This window comes from Acanthochromis polyacanthus, chromosome 8 (assembly GCF_021347895.1).
Source record: "Acanthochromis polyacanthus isolate Apoly-LR-REF ecotype Palm Island chromosome 8, KAUST_Apoly_ChrSc, whole genome shotgun sequence".
Taxonomy (NCBI): Eukaryota; Metazoa; Chordata; class Actinopteri; family Pomacentridae; genus Acanthochromis; species Acanthochromis polyacanthus.
Genome location: NC_067120.1, coordinates 9,340,427 through 9,353,247, shown reverse-complemented (window position 1 = coordinate 9,353,247; position 12,821 = coordinate 9,340,427). Strand labels below are relative to the sequence as shown.

The following is a 12,821-nucleotide window of genomic DNA, read 5'->3' as shown; positions in this document are numbered from 1 at the left end:
TCCTGTACGAATGCATTCTTGAAATCTGCTGTTGAGGTTCCTCATTGACCGCTGCAACATCTCAGCTGGGATACTGTGAATTTCATCCTGAATTCTCTGTTTTAACTCATCCAGAGTTCTTGGTCGAGTCGTGTACACTTTAGTCTTGAGATAGCCCCAGGTAGATTTCAGGAATGCATTCGTACAGGAGGACACCATCTACAGGAAGTAATTTTTAAAAAATGAAAATTCCATCATTGTTTCTTAAATGGCATGTTTTAAGGTTTCAATTACTATGAATACAATATTTTTCTTCAATCAGAAATGACTATGACATATACGTAGTCTAAGATACATTTTTTGTGTGTTGCTCTTGCATTGACATGTTGGATTCGCAGCCTATTGCCTCCAGCAACACACAGTCAGACACATAATCTCCACCGGCTGTTTTTATTGTGAATTATGGCATCTTATACAGCCAGACTGTAACGTATGGAAAATGTAAATTGATAGAATGTTTTTGCTCACAGTGATACACAAAAGTAGTGGTCATCGTATGATATGTAAAGGAAAAAAACAACCATAAACACTTTTCATTTTCAGATGAACTGTGTTTTTAAGTGGTGGTGTCAAATATTCATGAATGTGTGTCTGTACTGTCTGTATTGCAGGTTATTGGGAGGTCAATGGCTTTGGCTTGCTGGGGATCTACAAGTCTGATCTGGACACAGTGGGAGGAATGAATACCAGGGAATTCACAGACCGCTGGGGAGGAGAGGACTGGGAGCTCCTCGACAGGTGTGTTCCTCATTTATAATGCCTCTTAATAGATGGACTTGTTGTTTTTAAGGCCATTTGTGATTATGATTTCACTTGAAGTTTTGAATGATTTTCACGCTGCTTTACAAAGTTCTTCTATTTCTGATCCCTGCTGTTGTTTTAATGTCTTTCTTATTCACACAAGTAATTTGCAAAATGTCATCATAGATCATTTATTGCAAGAACTAGAAAATATCAGTGAAGCTTCAAGCTGATTTTCAGCCAAATTATAGACTTCAGCAACACTGAGTCAATGAGTTCAACAGAAAGCAAAACATCTGCCATAAAAGAGAATGATCCACATTTGAGTGAGACTTATGGCTAATTTTTACTAACAAACATATGATATATGGGGGAAAACTCTGACATGAATAATGGTCTCATGCACATAACGAGCTCATGCGTGTTCACCATAAAAGACAAAAGTAATTCTACGAAGACTCCATAATCAAAAACTGTAGCAAATGGAGACGATTAAGGAAAGACGTTATACAATAATTGTTGCAAGGCACTGAACATGACAGACTGATTATATGCAGAAGTGTGAAAGAGTTGGAATGTTTTTTTAAATTTCCCTAAAGCAGTGCGTGCCTTGAAGACAGGTAAACGGTGCCTCGTGATTTATCAGCGTGCTTTTCCTCGTACTGTGCATTTAGGAGATGCTGCATGAAAATACAAGGTGAAATTAAACCTGTATTTTTATATTGTGCTTTCAAAGGCATCAAAACTGAAAAAATATCCAACTAATACCAGAATTAAAAGTAGTTTCACAGAATTAGTATATGAATCTGAAGCTCTAGTTTGCCTTAATGAGCTTTGTCATAGATTTCAACTTATTGTTTAGCTCCTTGTTTAACTTGTTTATGGGTCTCACAGTGTCAATTTTGGCTACAGCAGGTAGGTGTTTTCAGAAAAAATGACTGGCTAACAAATATATTGGAGCATTTTGCATTTTACAGAGACAGATATTTGTCTCAAGAGATGATAGAAACCACAACTGAGCACAAGGTCATGTTATATCAGCAGGTAGCCAGAAACACAGAGAGAGCATCAATAATAATGTTACTCCATAACTGCTGAGTTTGTACATAGGCAACTATTTGCCAACAAGCTTGCCATATTGGCAGAAAAATGATATGTCAATGTTTTGGGCTGCTCCCAAAAAGCCAAACAAATCAGTTAGGGCAGGTTTAAAATGATTGTAATGTTGAACAGACCCAAAAAGAAGTAGCATTCTTAAATTGTATTATTTGAAAAGGAACTATTATCTGTTTTTTTGTCTAGGATTTGGCCTTTTATGAATTCATTTATTATTAACATAGTGACTGAAAAACTTTGGAGACCAAGCTGCATAAACCCTCTGTTCTCTGCTCCAGAATTCTCCATGTAGGACTGGAAGTGGAAAGGATCTACTTGAGGAACTTTTCCCATCATTATCACTCCAAACGAGGCATGTGGAATCGGCGAATGTCAGAAGGACACAGGTGACCTTGACACCTGCTGCTGCACCATGACATTGCCGCGGTTACCACCATGGCAACCAGAGCACTTTAAGGCCAAAGCTTGATGCCTCCTATGTAATAGTAATACCTGCTGACCATTGGAGAAAGTGACATGGGATTGGACACTGTCTTCATTCACTCAGGCTTTAGGAGGCAGGTGGCTGCAGTGAAGGTCATTGCTAAGGAGATACTACTAATAAGGTCAAAGTTAATTTCACTGGATATGCTGTTGACTACTAAGACGGTACTGGCTAATAAATGCCACTGACTGTGCGACTATATATGAAGCTACTGCTGTGCACAATGTTACTGACCGAGACTATGACCTGCACTAAAGGCTATACGGAAGTGACCTGATCCAAATACACAACTGAACTCCTAAGTGTCAGTCAACACTCCTGGACGTAAACACACAAGTGTCCTCTTTCATAGACATCACAAGCCTTGCACACGAGTCTTAACTGGGGAAAACGTCTTTGTCACAAAATAGAAATACGTGTAGTTGACTATAGTTTGTGTGTGGTAAACAGCATTGTTTATGTTGTAAATTACAGAAAAAAAATCTATTTATTAAATAAATGTTTTGTTATTTCTTTTTGCCTTTGTGTTAATTTTTTTTCTTGAAACAAATATGTACCTCAGTTTACCTTTTGAGTGCCCTCCCCTGTTTGTTGGAATCCATATTAAATGTGTATTCTGCTCTGCTGTAACTGTTATTCAGGTACTAAGGGGTGTTTTTCCGGACGTGTCAGGAAAAAAAAGTGAAAGAATAATCATTTTTAATCGTATATCAAAACATGGTTTTGATTTAGATTTGTAAGCTATTGCGTTTTGCCTTAAGCAGAGAAAATACAATCTTATGCCAGAAATATGAACTGATGCATTATTGTGAGAGTATGTTGCCTTATTCTGCTTGTCCTCCCTACACTGCCACTCACCAAAGAAAGGAGGTCAAACTTAGGTAAATGGAGGGACTAATGCTTTTTTCCTGTGCTGAAATGGTGATTAATTTTTCAACATGACAGAATGTCAGTCAATCTGTTAAAATGCAACATCGGGGTCCTTTTTAGCAACTAATTTTAAAGCTAGCTAATTTTCTTATAATTGCTCTCAGTGCTGTTCTTCATTGTTCTTTATTAAAAGAAACGAAACATGTTTTTTTTCTTGGTCTCAAACATATTGTTGTTTTTTGTTGAAAAATGATTGTGTTGTTTAAAATTAGGCAACATTTTCTGATTTTTCACATTCCACTTTGTCGTGCCTTTCTTAAATTAATCAGTTCAAACTGATTCACATCGAGCTGTTTTACTTGTCATTTCGGACAAAACACAGTTCTGGTTTGTAACACTGCTAAAAGTGGTGTGATTTTTTTTTAAATATAGTTTTTCTTCTTCCAATACTAGGTTTTGGTTTTTCCTGAGTATGGTATGTTGTATGTTTTCCCTTTCTCTCCTCTGCCACTCCTTCTGGATTACTTTATAAAAATCTACTTTTTTTTTTTTTTAAGATATACCTCATTTTTCTGTCTATGCTGGAAATTAGTCTTTGCCTTATTGTACAGTTCTGGTGTTTCTTCTCTCAGGGACAGGTTTTTTTCTATGTTACACTGCCTTGGCAAATCTGAGCAATAAACTTCTCCCAAAAATGTTTCTCTTTCTTTCATTTCAGGTAAATAAGGTGTACTTTTAAATAGTTTTTCAGAATTAACGGGAATAGTATATAGACCCAAACTTCTGATTTCCATTAAGTCCATTGCAGCTGCATGTTAAACAGATTGTCACCTTGTTGTCTTCTTTGCATGTTTGCATACTACCCTTGTTGGATTTAAACCTACATGTAGGTAATTTACATTTTGCCTCAAGTTAATTAACTTTGGTCTAGTTTGGATGAAAGAAACTTTTGTAAAGCTATTCACAAAGAAGCTGTGTCACTGCTGAGGGTTTTCCTTTTGTGGTGAGTTTTTTTTACCTGACTGCAAACTTATGCAAAACAGCTCAGATCAAGGTCCACGCAGATGATGCTCTTCACCAATGCTTAAAAAGGTGTGGTATAGCAATTTAGCATGGGGGAGGACAGGGCTTCTTAGTCTGAGAAATCCCTAACACAGTCCCTATCACTGAATTTAAAACAAGCAGTGTACTACTGAATCTTTCCCAAGTTCAACAAATAGAACAAAACACAGATTGCATCCTGCCAGTTGTTCCCATGCTTTGGATTGTCCCATAACTGAACACTGTGACTCTTCAAAGAAATGATTTCTATATGAAGCATGAAGCAACTTTGCTGTATAATTGTGGTGCATTCTGATCTTTTACAATGGTGATGAAAGTACTCTGCAGTAAGAGTTAAACTCTGACTGTATGCTGGCAGCCAGACAGGTGCTAGACACAGATGCTCTCCAGCAAGCCTTAAATTCCTTGACGGTAGCTGATTCCATCCCCTCCACCTCCGTCATTCAACCTACATCTTACCGACACTCCCTGTCCAAGGACAGCTACTTGTGTGTGTCGATGTTTACCCTTTATTACTGGAGAGGAATTCATTCCAGTCAAGACGGAAGGCTAAGTATACCCTGGCTCTGACAGAAAATATCTCCAGTGGCACTATAAGTCAATGACTTCACGGAGATATGAGAAACAGCTATGGCACGTTCTTAACTGTGTTAAAGGACAGTGTCAAATCTGTTGCACTTAAAAATGACTTTTAATATTACACCCGTATATATAACTTACAACCAATCAAACTGATCAAAAGAGCTGGGCATAGATGTGTTCTGTGCACTAATATTAGAGGAGATGCTATAATTCCTTATGTATGTTCTATATGTGCTGTAGATGTACTGTCAGAATCTAAAAGTAACACAAAAAGTTAGGTAATATTTACAGTTTTATTGTATTTTATACATAATAGTATTATCAAGCAGTAATATATTGTCTATTCACATAGCTATTTTACAAATTAATTACATGGTGGTAGAAGACATTGATCTCTACACTTCTACTAAAACGGGCCAATTTTAATACAGCCAGTACCATTTCATGTAATTCCTTATGGTTAACCTCTTATGTTAAGTTTTGAGGTTTTTCATTTTCCCCTTCAGTTTTTTGTAACATCTTACTCTGTAGCATTATGCATCAAACATCTTCTTCCTGCCTTCCATACCAGACATGGCCTCCACGTTCTTACGCCAGTCACCCACCTCCATGTTCAGCTCCTGAAGTATCAAATCCCACATTAAGACCAATAGGATTTTGCATTGTCGCATTTTTTATAGCTTAAAATGATTGAATGCTTTTTATTTGTCTGGGTAAAACAACATACCTTCTCTTGTTTGATGTCCTCTTTCTTTACACACTTGAGGTTGGCCCTCAGGTCCATGGAAGAGGCCTTATTCTTGGATCCAAACAAAGCTTCCATCATCTCATCTGCTGATACTCTCACCTTTCTCAGTGCCGGTTTCTTAAACTTCCCTCCAAGGTCCTGCACCTTTAGCTTCAACTCACTGATCTAGAGGTGGTGAAAGGTTTTTCTGGTGACTTTTTATTTGGTAAAAAAAACAACAACAACAACAAACTTTTAAATATGTTTGAGTCAGATCTGTTGGTCCATACGTCTCTGTAGTTCTTGAAGACTTTGGCCTCAAAGTCGTACCGTTCCTCATCCACCACATCAATCTTTTCATGCATCTGCTTGCAGAGTGCCTACGAAAACCCCCCCACAAATATCAACATTATGTTGAAATACATGGCCAGTCTGTCCTGTATGATGACTGTCTCTCACCTGCAGGTCCTCCAAGGTTAAACCGCTGAGCTGCAGCGGTGGAAGCTTCTCTCCCAGGTGACGGACCTTGTCTTCTTCAATAGCCGCCTTCTCCGCCTCCAGCTCTTCTGTTGCACGAGCCAGAAGAAGGATCTGGACAAGTCAATGGTGTTGAGAAGGTTGTAATTCAGGGTTTAATATGTTCCTGTTCATTATTCCATTCCAGTGTTATGTATTGTTCATGAGATAATACACAAGTCAAATATATTTTTATGAAGTTTTTACCTTCAGTGATAGCTTGCGTGAGGCTGAAATCTTGCATTTGGGCTGAAAATAACAGCAAATGTGACACATTACACCTGACTTTAAAGACCATATTCTTAACTCTCACTGTAAAAACACAGCAACAGCTTACAAAGTTCAGTATTTATATTCACGTGTTTTACTGAATGCATCATGTGTACGACTCTGAATCAAACAGCATCATACAGATATTAAATCTTATTTGCCACAAAACCTGGTAAAATCTGAAGGAAAGTTGAACTGTATTCTCAACAAACATATGGGTAAATATGTTCTGTGAATGATTTCGATATTAGGATTTAATGAACCAAAGAGGTGTTTAATCCATCCATACAAAACTACAAAAGATTTTTTCTATACTGAGAAAGTTCATTTGTTATAGCAATAATTGTCATTGTTGTTTATTGTGCTGATCTTTGTGAAGAGTAAAATTTCAAAGGGAAGTGTTATAATGAGAAAATAGGACGCAAGGTTGAGAACACAATGACTCATCTTACATAATTTCAAATAATATTGACATACATGTATTCAGCTTTGTTATCCTGACATTGAAAGAAACTGCTTTGTTAGTGGAGTATAAAGACACAATCACACAAACAAGGAAACTCATTTGACAGAATACCACAACACAACTGTTATTCATCAACAGACTGTCAGTTAAGATATCATTACCTTGGCATCTGCCTTGGGGGGCATTGGTGATGATTTGGACTAAGGAGAATGAAGCATTAAACTACAATAAACACTCTCTCAATAGTTTAATCCATTTTTTTTTAGGTTAGAAAGCATCATCAGACATGCAGGCAGGAACTTACATCACTGTGACGGCCATGTGGATTTTGTTGGAGCAGAGAAATCAGAGATAAACGCAAATAATAAAAGATTCTGTTAATATTCTGAGATTAAATGGGTGAGTAAATCAACTTTCAGGTTTCAGGAAGACTGAACTTACTCATCAGACATTGTTGCACCTCAGAGAAAGAAACAATTTTTACAAATTAAAACTAGTCCAGTGATTAACAGAAAAATAGAGAGAATACAGAATTAAAACCAATCACTTTGCAACAGGCATCAGACTGGCTTTTAACAGCAGCTGGCTTTTATATGTCACCCTTGTAGACCAAAGATCATCTATTTATAAGATGAATCACTACATAAAATTTTATGTTTTTTGTTTTGTTTTGTTTTGTTTTGTTTTTTTAAGTCAAACATGACCTCTGTAAGGTCCGACATATTCTCATTTTCTGATCCCTTTTTCCTTAGCATATATTTCAAAATAATTAAGGTAATGTTATGCTTCTATAATGATTTTTGTGGTACCTCAAAATAAGAACATAGTGAGATGTCTTCCTTTTTTTCCAGCTACTCTAACACCCGTCCTCTGGAGACCATCTCCCAGTCAGAAATTATTGACCTGTCACCAGGACTTCCAGAAAAACTTGTTACCTCAAATACTCTTCACTGTCTTTTTATTTTTATTATTGTCACGTCAGCTGGAAAGGATAAGGTTCCACCGACAAACCAAAAAGATCCCAGTCTGCAACTAAAATTAAGTATATGGCCTGCTGTCCTTCCATTCCACCTTTAAGTCATCTGATGGAATTACAAAACAAACAAAAAACGCTGATGAACTATTATTCCTCATACTGTAGGAGTGCATGCTACAGAACTAGTAATTTATAGCCATATTTCTACTGTTCAGGGTAAACAAACGTGAACCCCATCCATCCATCCATCCATTCTCTATACACCGTTTTATCCTCACTAGGGTTGCGGGGGGTGCTGGAGTCTATCCCAGCTGACTCGTGTGAAGGCAGGGGACACCCTGGACAGGTCGCCAGTCTGTCTCAGGGCTACATACACAGACAAACAATCACACTCACATTCACACCTACGGGCAATTTAGAGTAACCAATTAACCTCAGCATATTTTTGGACTGTGGGAGGAAGCCGGAGTGCCCGGAGAAAACACACACATGCACAGGGAGAACATGCAAACTCCATGCAGAAAGATCCCAGGCCCACCCCGGGATTCAAACCGGGGATCTTCTTGCTGCAAGGGGAAAGTGCTAACCACTACCCCACTGTGCAGCCCACATGAACCCCAAGAATTATTAAATAAACATTTGTGTGCACACTGTGTGTCAGACAAAAACCACAAACATGATTGCTGTTTCTGTTTCTGCTTCTCAGAAGCAGATGTCATGTTGCCATACTCAGTAACCTTCCTAGTGCTATGTCTGACATCCGCACAACGTGGCACACCCACCCAGCCTATATTAAACATGTGGTCAGATTAACCTGTAACAGGCCCACGGTGCAACCCCCCCCCCCCCCCCCCCCCCCCAAAAAAAAAAAGAACAGTACAGAGCACTCAGCAATTTTATTCTCAAAAATGCTGCTGGGAAATTAGTTTTTTTTTTTTTTTAACAACATCTAGCTAATAAACAAATGTGTCCACTTCATGGTATCATCTGATCCGAGAGTGCCTGGAGCTCCTGGCTCCAGCTGGTGTCTCCAGTTTGCTTATTTCCCATGCAAATATTTGTCTAACTGATGTGTTTGCTCAGTATATCATTGTCCCATTAGCTGTATATGTTGAAGATCATTTTTAAAAGAATTCTATGTTTTTGGCAACATGTATTACCATTCAAATCATCTATAAATAAAATATGGCTAACAATAAAAGGATATATTAAATGTGAAATTTAAGCCAGCAAGAGACAACGAGTGAGTGCGACAACTTTTGCATGACTGCCTCAGTTTTCTTTGGCAGCGTCCAACATTCAGGTTTGAGTTCCAGCATGCATTGTGAGGATGCTAGCCTGCAGTACACACAAACACATTAAACCCCATTACAATCAGAGCTAGTACTTGAAATAAATATCATGATTGTCTCACACATAGTCCCATCTAATGTAAGGCTGCAAACTAGTGATGGTCACAGAAGTTAATGAATGATTTCCTTGCCAAAATACAACAAAACAAAGGAACATGGTGGTACAAAGGTCATTAGTGTCACCTGGATTTCTGTTGATATCAACTGTTCAACATATACTCACATTTCCTGTGTCCTATTAGTTTAGTCCTCTGAAATCGTGTGTGACTTTGTGAGCTCCACAGAAATAAATGAGTGCTTGGCAACATCACCAAACTCAATGTAGACTGGCCGGATTTAATTTGATGATATTGCCAAGCGACAGGGGCTCCACCCAAAGGCATGCAAAAACCAGGCGAAGGACCCCAAAAGGACCATAGAGAAAGCATGCAATCTACCATTAAATACAGCTCTAAATGGCAACATCTAAACAGGCAGAATGTGCTGCAGTTGTATTTTGTGTTCTTTCAGAGAAGCAGACACGTACAGAAATGTGATAGATTTTAGCTTTTTTTTTTTAATTGTTGCTGGTTGTTTATGGGTTGGGGACAAAGACCCTTTATAGGTGTATGAATTGAGTTGAGTTGACTTGATTTTCCTTGAATTGATTTAACTTGATTTGACTTGACTTTACTTGGATTGAGATGAGTTGACCTGACTTAACTTCTGTTGAGTTGACTTAAGAGGGATTTATGAGTTGTCAGCATTGTTAAAAAGATGTGCCTTTCTTAAAGATGTGCTATTTCTTAAATATGGAGAGTGAGGAGGATTCTTTGATGCTTTTGGGGAGTGAATTCCAGAGAGTGGGAGCAGCGATGCAGAAAGCCCTGTCACATCAGGTCTGATGTTTGGTCCAGATGTTGGATGATAGGAGGCTAGCATCATCAGAGCAGAGTGTGTGGTAGGAATATGCCGGTGGAGAAGTTTAGTCAGGTAGGGGAGAACCATGTTGTGGAGAGCTTAGTAGGGAAGAGGAGGATTTTAAAGTGGATTTACTGGGAGATGGGGAGCCAAGCCAGTGAAGGCTTTGAAGAATGGGGATAATGGTGGGTGGGTGAGCAGGTGGGCAGCAGAATTCTGAATGTATTGAAGTTTCCTGAGTATTTTGGATGAAGTGCCGTAGAGAAGAATGCTGTGGTAGTGAAGTCTGCTTGTGATGAATGTGAGGATGGCAGTTTCTGCAGCTGAAAAGGGATGGAAGGAAGCAGACAATGTTTTAATAAGTCCACCTTTTCTACCACAACTCTCAGTGTTCTGCTTCTCGGTCCAAAAGAAAAATCCAAACCTAATATTTTGGCTCAGCAAAAGACAATTTACACAAGAGTTTGTATCAGTGCTTTTGAGTTGGGACAACTTCTAATGAAATTATGTTCACTCAGCAAACTTCACTGACTTTGGGCTACAATCAGTAAGTCTTTAAATTGATTATTCATGAAAATTAAGCTGTTCCAACTATTTTTTCACATTCTTTTCTACATACAACTGTCTCCTGGTAGATCTGCTGTCTCATTTGATATTTGTAGCTCTCTGTTACCTGTGCAGCATTTTACTGTTGCAGTGGTCCCTAAAGGCACAACAGAGACTGAAATAAAAGATTTTTCTGTCATGTGAGGTGGTAGGGTTGTCCCAAAGAAACAAAGACAAATATTTCCCCCATTTCTAACAGGATATATACAGATTTATGTTTTATTACCTCAAAAACATGTTGTGCTGTCTGTTCTGTCATCACTTTTCAGACAGACAAAAATATACAGTGTTTATGTGCATTCCTGTGGGACTAAATCACATGCAGGTCATACAGTGTGTGTATTTGTAATTTAGCTAAAGGCAATAATTATGATGCAGAGAGTGAATATTTGTTCAATGTTTTCATCTTTTATCCAACTTTATTCTTTCTTACTTCATGCCACATAACATCTTTAGAGGTTGCAAACTTCTGACCTTGTTGGCGTCAGACTCCTCTGACATAAATCATTTCTGTAAGAGTGATGATATATTTTGTGGGCCTTTGTGAACAAAGCACATTGTGTTTTAATTTTAGAGTCAGGCTCAGTTTTGTTCTTAGCTGTACAAGATTTAAGACAGCTTTGGCACTGTATCTATTTTAGGATCAACTGCTCCCTTGTTGTCTCGCTGTTCTTGTGCAGTGCTGTCAAATATTGTAATGAACAAGGTGCTGGTAGTGTTGAGAGGATTTCAGCTGGTTAAGAAAACATGCAAACCCACAAACAGATTTAGGTAAGAAGAGTCCAGCAGATAAACACATATTGATGGTCACACATGTGTAACCTAATCTCTCTTCCCAGTGCCACTGAATTCATAGATAGTGTACATACTGACCAAAAATACCAGCGTATCCCACTGAGGTGACAAGCTGTGACTTCTGTGATTTAATTCAGCCAAACCCACTTGACACGAGGGTCAGTACCGCCATAAAAAAACAGGCCTCAGCCAGCACCTGCAAGAAAAATCCTAAAATAGTACATCCGCTGTAAAGTAGAATAACTATAAACCAAACAAATAAATTAGTTCTGGTTTTGTTTTGATGAATAATTGAAAAGTCATACACATATGCCTGTGCTTTCAGTCACAGGCTCGGAAAGGGCAAAGATGTTTTTATTTTCTAAGAAGCTGAGGTCTTTTAACACCTGTAGGCTTCTTTTATGCACTTTCTATCAGACTGTTGTGGCCAGTGCCATGTTCTTTGCTGTGAAAACAGAAAAGAACATGATTAATGAACTGATCAGGAAAGCCAGCTCCGTCATTAGGACTAAAATCGACACTATCCAGAAATGGACAGAGGTAAGGGATGCTCTCACAACTAATATACAAGTACTTTTGCACACTGGATATGTGCAAGTATTTCTGCACACTGGATATGTTTTTTTTTTCAAGATAGATTTTCTACATTTTACCTATCACATATTACAGATATTTGTATAACCTTGTTTTAAGTCTTCAGTAAGTCCTAGTTACTTTCATAAATCATTTTTGTGTCCGTATGTTCCATGGTAGATGCTGGTTCTGTGATTTCCTGCAAAGGATGAATAAAGCTTCAGTCTAACGGCTGAGCATTGTTATTTTATTACAAATCTTATTCAAACTTGAGTAAATAGAAAATTAGCTGGGGACTATTTCCAAGAGACGATTTTATGTGAGATCAGCTGACATTAAACTGCATCACCCATAACCATATTCAAGGAATGTGCCATTCAACATGGGGTTTGAGGTCGACTTTGCACAGACAGAACATAACAGGATCACATCTGTTTTTTGGTCTTTTTTTTGTGGAAATTATTGACAATAAAACAAATAAAGAAATTTTATTTATCTACTTCTGCTACAATTTAGCGATTGCCATTTATGTAGTGGTGTAAAAAAAAACTACAGTAAAGGATGTAATACGAGACAAAAGCTAAACAATATCAAAACTGACACAAAAAAACGCCATAACATTAAAGCTGCAGTGCAAGCAGCGTTGGACGAGTCCTCGCATCCTTGCTGGTCGGCGAATCCTCCCCTGCCCACCAGGTGTCGCTGCGACCGAGATTTTTCATCAGTTCTGATGTGTGTGCAAATTT

At 38.1% G+C, this 12,821-nt stretch overlaps 2 protein-coding genes across 2 annotated transcripts in view; one reads left to right on the top strand and one right to left on the bottom strand.

Moving 5' to 3' along the window:
* The window catches only part of b4galnt3b (beta-1,4-N-acetyl-galactosaminyl transferase 3b), a 30,132-nt gene extending 26,183 nt beyond the window's left edge, over positions 1–3,949 (top strand). Inside the window, exons 19-20 of the mRNA XM_022191913.2 lie at positions 651–777; positions 2,175–3,949. Of these exons, the coding sequence (XP_022047605.2) occupies positions 651–777; positions 2,175–2,286 (239 nt within the window). The 3' untranslated portion in view covers positions 2,287–3,949. The remainder of the gene's footprint in view (positions 1–650; positions 778–2,174) is intronic.
* A 1,396-nt stretch (positions 3,950–5,345) lies between these two features.
* On the bottom strand, positions 5,346–6,413 carry tnni1c (troponin I, skeletal, slow c). Its single transcript, XM_022191978.2, has 5 exons — positions 6,345–6,413; positions 6,081–6,212; positions 5,912–6,001; positions 5,622–5,807; positions 5,346–5,514 (listed from the first exon to the last, which is right to left on the bottom strand). Exons 1-5 carry the CDS (start codon positions 6,411–6,413, stop codon positions 5,428–5,430), a joined length of 564 nt encoding a protein of 187 aa, XP_022047670.1. The 3' UTR covers positions 5,346–5,427.
* Between the last annotated feature and the right edge of the window lie 6,408 nt (positions 6,414–12,821).

What these genes read in the sequence shown, in the direction of transcription:
- tnni1c (XM_022191978.2), bottom strand. Translation starts at nt 6,413, where the DNA reads ATGTGTCACATTTGCTGTTATTTTCAGCCCAAATGCAAGATTTCAGCC. An exon ending in CACGCAAGCTATCACTGAAG is followed by an intron (nt 6,213 to 6,344) that starts GTAAAAACTTCA and finishes TGACTTGTCCAG; the next exon opens with ATCCTTCTTCTGGCTCGTGC. An exon ending in TCTTCAAGAACTACAGAGAC is followed by an intron (nt 5,808 to 5,911) that starts GTATGGACCAAC and finishes CACCACCTCTAG; the next exon opens with ATCAGTGAGTTGAAGCTAAA.